The following is a 6069-nucleotide window of genomic DNA, read 5'->3' as shown; positions in this document are numbered from 1 at the left end:
CCGTTGTGTGTTTGCCACTTCTACAAATCAACCTAGCTAAAGAGTTCAAAAGTACCATTCATCATGATTCTAGCTTGTAAAAAGAATATAAACCATTATTTGTGCTCAAAGTTCATAATTGTTTAAGATTGATGAAGTAGTATCGAGATTATATTTACTTTCAAGTCTATTGGGCATTTTTCCTTTAGCTGATAGTTCAAGTTCTAGCAGGAAGACTAGAAAGGCTACAGTTAAATTATAAGTCCAAAAATGAAGATTTTTCTTCCTTGAATCCTTATGCAATTTTCTCGAATTTTATACATCTAATGGTAGTTGGTTAATTGATATGGCAAACAGTTGGGAATGTCGAGCGGATTGGAGACTTTATGCGGGCAAGCCTATGGAGCAAAGCAATACAGAAAACTTGGAACATGTACATATCAAGCTATGCTCTCTCTTATACTTGTTTGCTTTCCAATTTCTCTCGCATGGGCCTACATGGGAAATATCCTCTCTTTCATAGGCCAAGATCCTCTTATCTCACTTGAGGCTGGGAAGTATGCAATTTGGTTAATTCCTGGTTTATTTGCCTATGCCATTGCTCAACCCATGATAAAGTTCCTCCAGTCTCAAAGCCTAATTCTTCCAATGCTCATATGCTCCATTCTTACTCTCTGTCTCCATATTCCTTTATGTTGGGTTTTGGTATTTAAATCTGGGTTGGAGAATCTTGGTGCTGCTCTATCTATAAGTATATCATATTGGTTGAATGTGCTTTTACTTGGATTCTACATTAAGTATTCAAAATCATGTGAGGGAACGCGTGCACCGATTTCAAAGGAGGCATTCAGGGGGATCAAGAAGTTCCTGAGGCTAGCTGTTCCTTCTGCTGTGATGATATGGTGAGCAACAAATTTACGGTTTATCTACTTTCAGGTGCTTATTGTAGTTTATTTATGAAAATCTAACTTGAATCTTGTTATCGCTTATAGTCTAGAGTGGTGGTCCTTCGAGTTGCTTATCTTGCTTTCTGGACTTTTGCCCAATCCGAAGCTTGAGACCTCAGTGCTTTCAATATGGTAAGAAGAAATTTTATGAGTTATTCAGTGGGAATTTTGCTAAGCTTGAGACCTCAGTGCTTTCAATATGGTAAGAAGAAATTTTATGAGTTATTCAGTGGGAATTTTGCTTGTATATTCCTCAGAGAATTCTCAAAAGAGAGAAATTTATGAGGACTTGAACTTAATCATCGTTTATTTTATAAAAATTGATAAGCTTTAGAATGTACTTTTTGTGCTGCTACATACCAGCTTGAACTCCTTCAGCTATTGGTGTATGGATTCTTTGAATATTATTTGTTTTGGTGCTGTACTAATTATTCCATATTTAACCTTTATTTATATATTTGGAAGATTGTAGTTCCTATACAAATACTTCTTCTACTCTCTAGGGGAATTTAATCACTTAACCCTTAGGATTTAATCACTTAACCAGAGTTTTTTAAGTTTTAAAAGTTCTTGAAATTATAACACCAAAGAGCTAGCATATGAAATACTCTAAAGAGTTAGCATATGAAATACTCTTAAATTTATATAGAAGTATTGCACTAACACTTATCTCATACTTTGCAGCCTTATTAGCATCTCATGCCTGTATACCATACCATATGGAGTTGGTGCCGCAGCAAGGTATATCTGTTTATATGTGTTTACTCACTCTCATACTCATTGTTAAATATTTTGTTTAGAGTAAGCACACAAGAAACTTTATGTATAATGCAATCACTGAAAGATACTGAAGAGAAGGTGGTACTTCATTTTATGTTTCGTTATCTGTAATTGATGCCTTTTCTTTTTTGACATATAGTACACGAGTATCCAATGAATTAGGAGCCGGAAACCCAGAAGGAGCTCAGCTAGCTGTGCAGATTGTGATGTTTATAGCAGTTACAGAGGCTATTGTTGTTAGCTCAACACTCTTTGCATTGCGTAAGGTCGTTGGTTATGCTTACAGCAACGAGAAAGAAGTTATCGATTATGTTATGGAAATGCTTCCCCTTGTTTGTATATCAGTGATCATGGATAGCTTACAAGGGGTTCTTTCAGGTCAGTTACTTTCTTCTCATGAAACTAAGATGTCATTAATGTATGCATGTGAGTACATGAAATTTTTTTGAGGTATTCTCACCCTTGTTGCCTTATTTTGCCAGATGTCCTGAGAAAATTTGATCCATCAATATCTAAGCTTATAATTAAACTATATGATCTTTGCCAACTGATACTGGATCCTGACAAGGATGTGGACCTGGCTGTACTATTATTTGTTTGTGGGCAAACATACATTTAGTTTATACATCTATGCACATAAGTATTGAACTCTCTTTTTCGGTTAAAGAGTAAATTAATGAGCAAAGCATTAACCCTGCAAAAGCTATTACTCAAAATAACTAAAATATATTTGTGAGTTTGCACGAAGGCATGCCAAGTACCAGCTTATACATAATTTAGATTTATATGAACGTTGAAGAATCAATAAATGTTCAAATGAGTATCTTCGGCATGGATAGGTATACCTACTTTTGAAGAGAAATTCTTCATATCACACCATAACATAGAAAAATTCTTCTCCGCAACCATTCATAAATTGAATGTTTCTTATGACCTTTTACTTCTTCAAGTAATTGCACTGTGTGTTATGGTAGAAATGTACAAATCAAGTTTTTGTAGTTTGATTGTCTGCCTTCTTCAAATGATATGTTTCACTCTTAAATTTTTGAGTCTTAGTGCGTACTAATACGTAGCATGAAAGAATATTAATGCTCGATAGTGAGAGATCTTCTTTCTATTTCTTTAGGTATTGCAAGAGGATGTGGATGGCAACATATAGGCGCTTATGTGAATCTCGGGGCATTCTATCTGTTTGGAATCCCTGTAGCTGTTGTACTTGGGTTTCCCTTGCATGTTGGAGGAACTCGGGGCATTCTATCTGTTTGGAATCCCTGTAGCTGTTGTACTTGGGTTTCCCTTGCATGTTGGAGGAAAAGGCCTCTGGATAGGCATTCTAGGTGGATGTAGCTGTTGTACTTGGGTTTCCCTTGCATGTTGGAGGAAAAGGCCTCTGGATAGGCATTCTAGGTGGATCTATTGTGCAAACGATCCTCCTCAGCATTGTAACAAGCTGTACAAATTGGCAAAGACAGGTTAGTCCCATAGTTAGTGTCAGAAAAAAGAAACCCATACAATGAAATTAATAGATGCCCTGTCTCCTTAAATAGAGGGAAGGAAACTTGGCCTACAAGACCAAGAAACTTGGGATACAATGCATACGATAATTAACCACAAAACAGGAATATAGATATACCCACTAACGGTCATCTAACAAATATTCTGACATTTCTGAAGCTAGAGCATGTATAAGAAACATGGTCATCTTGTTTACATAAGGTAGAAAAGCGACCACTACTCAAAATCCACGGTAAATATATAAGAAACATGGTCATCTTGTTTACATAAGGTAGAAAAGCGACCACTACTCAAAATCCACGGTAAATATATCTTTTACATGTTCTTCAGAGAAAGTGTATGGTGTTCAGATAGACTTTTCATTATGTCCTCACAAATAAAGTGATAATCCATCTCAATGATTTTGTTCCCTCATGATAGAGGATTACTAGCAATAAATATGGTAGCTTGGTTGTCACGGTGCATAGACATGGGATCCTCATAGGTAACACCAAAATCAAACATAATGACTTGAGACACAGTATCTTACAAGTAGTGTGAAGCATAGACCTGCACTCAGATTTAGCACTGGATCTGGCAGTAACAGTCTGCTTCTTAGTTCTCCAAGTGACGAGGTTGGCACCAGTGTACGTGCAGTAACCAGATGTGAATTTCTTATCATCCTTGGTATTGTTGTGCGCGGCGCGGAAGCGGTCGAATCACACAATCCAAACAAGAGAGATCATAACCAAATAAACAAGCACAATCACCAATTAACACAAGAGATTTACGTGGTTTGGCAAGTTGCCTACGTCCACGGGGCAAGGAGAGGGGAATTCTTACTATTAGAAATCAGAGAATACAAGTAGAATTACAAATCTCTCAGATCAAACCCTAAAACAAAGCTCTTGATCTCTCACAACTCTTCCATAATTGGATGCAACAATTCTCTCTTCAAGGTTGCTCAAAATCGTCCTTGAGATTACCCTAAACAATCTGGTTTTGAGTTATATATAACTCAGAAACGAAACGGGTCAAAATCCAGAAAGCCCAGCCCAGAACATCGGCGGTCGACCGCGCAGGTCTCGCAGTCGACCGCGGCGGTCGACCGAATCTCAGTCCCGAGAGCTAAATCCTTTACAGTCATTCGCGGTCGACCGCGACGGTCGACCGCCACCAGCTCCGACTTCTACTAGCCTTCGTGCACGTTCACGGTCGACCGCGGCGGTCGACCGCCAGTCTGCCTGGCTGATTTCTTTGTTGTTTCCTGTAATTCTTCAATTCTCCACATCGACGAATGTTTCCACCAAAATTGAGCCGACACCAAATCATTCAATAGTCCCTCAACAAGTCAGGGAACCAATCTAGAGCTAAAACGCGAATCTCCCCCCATCTGAATCAACTGATCAAACCGGCTGCATCTGAAAGACTGCCTACGTATCCTCTTGCCCAAGGAATCAAGCCGAACGTAGTTCACCCAAATGGCCTCCAAAGGCCTCAATCCACTAGAAGAGTTCGTAACCCTTCACCAACATCACGATCAAGTCTGCGGCTGATAGCACCTCCAATGGTCCCTAACTGAACTAATCCAAACATCTCCACCTGAGATGAACCAATGGCCATATCCAGACTACATCTATCAGTTGTACTCAAATCAATCAACCTATTATCTGCATCCAAATCAACACGATTCCCAATCTATGTCACATCAGCTGGAATCCCAAATGATGTAGTATGATCTGGAGTTTTCACCCAATGTGGAGTAGCATCACTCTCCACCCGCTGCGATGTCCCAAAGATCTGATCCCCACTCTTCACCTGCTGAGAGTCAAATGTGACATACCTGTTCAGAACAAAGTCAGAAGCCAATATCTGATAATTAAACACGTCTCTGAATCTTAAATGTGCTATCGGATCAAATCTCACATCCACGATGTGACCGAGTGCTGGGTAGCCAAACATCCGACGCAACCCAAAATCTGAAGCAGTTCCACCAGATCTCATATCTATACATGCAGCAGTCGGCAACCTATACATGAGACGGCCCAAACATGTCGTAGCCTGCACACCAATGCTAATGCTCGACATCAAACGCCGATCCTCCTCCAGAAAGGAACAGCTGCCCAAATCTGTCATCTCGCCTTGTCGCCTCAAAGTTTCCACACCAATGAAGTGTCTCCTATTGCTGTGAGCTCGGCACAAATGCAAGAAAGAACCCCTACCATAATCAGAACGTCAGGTTACCTTTCTACCAACACACTTCCTCCATCTGTTGCGGGCTTCTAGGACTTCACACTAACGGGACTTGGTTGTAACCCACCAATGCCTAGAGCAATACCCAACTGCGAAAACCACATACCTATTACCTCCCAATAATGCTCCCTTGGAAGGCGCCCGAATGCCTGAATGAACACCCCTCAGAAAACCCCTCGAATGATGGATAGAAGTGCCAAACTCCACCCCGGTCTTCTCGCTCATACCAATGGGTTCACAGGACTTCAAACTGTAGGTCAAAGCACTCCTTAATAACCTATGCACGACATTTCCAATCAAATAACCCAGCATCAAACAACACCACAGTCTAGCCGAATCTGATGAAGTCGTCATCTCCCTATCAATCGCCGTGCTTCCAAGCAAATAATACAAATTATTTCTTCTGACGCCCTTCATAACAATCATGGACCCTAATGTGATCTTCAAACGTGCATCCTCCAAGGTCACTTTATAGCCAGATGCCACCAAAGCTCCTAGTGAAATGATGTTCTTCGACAACTGCGGAACGAACCTCACTCCTTCTAACTCCTGAATCACTCCGTCATACATCCGAATACGAACTGTACCAATACCACCAATAGAGCATGCATGTCCA

General features: G+C 40.1%; 1 protein-coding gene across 3 annotated transcripts in view; it reads left to right on the top strand.

The window, feature by feature from the left end:
• LOC109844030 (protein DETOXIFICATION 12-like) overlaps window positions 1-6069 on the top strand; it is a 37917-nt gene that overhangs the window by 13402 nt on the left and 18446 nt on the right. For 2 of the 3 annotated variants that reach the window (XM_020413035.1, XM_020413034.1), the window contains exons 2-7: window positions 337-881; window positions 972-1058; window positions 1611-1667; window positions 1846-2084; window positions 2833-2926; window positions 3067-3178. In XM_020413035.1, coding sequence (XP_020268624.1) covers window positions 337-881; window positions 972-1058; window positions 1611-1667; window positions 1846-2084; window positions 2833-2926; window positions 3067-3178 — 1134 coding nt within the window. Of the gene's footprint in view, window positions 1-336; window positions 882-971; window positions 1059-1610; window positions 1668-1845; window positions 2085-2832; window positions 2927-2996; window positions 3044-3066; window positions 3179-6069 lie in introns of all 3 variants that reach the window. The other variant, XM_020413036.1, reaches the window with a different exon arrangement.

This window comes from Asparagus officinalis, chromosome 5, assembly GCF_001876935.1.
Source record: "Asparagus officinalis chromosome 5, Aspof.V1, whole genome shotgun sequence".
Taxonomy (NCBI): Eukaryota; Viridiplantae; Streptophyta; class Magnoliopsida; order Asparagales; family Asparagaceae; genus Asparagus; species Asparagus officinalis.
Note: the sequence above shows the minus strand (reverse complement) of the source record. Positions and strands in the feature narration are given on the sequence as shown.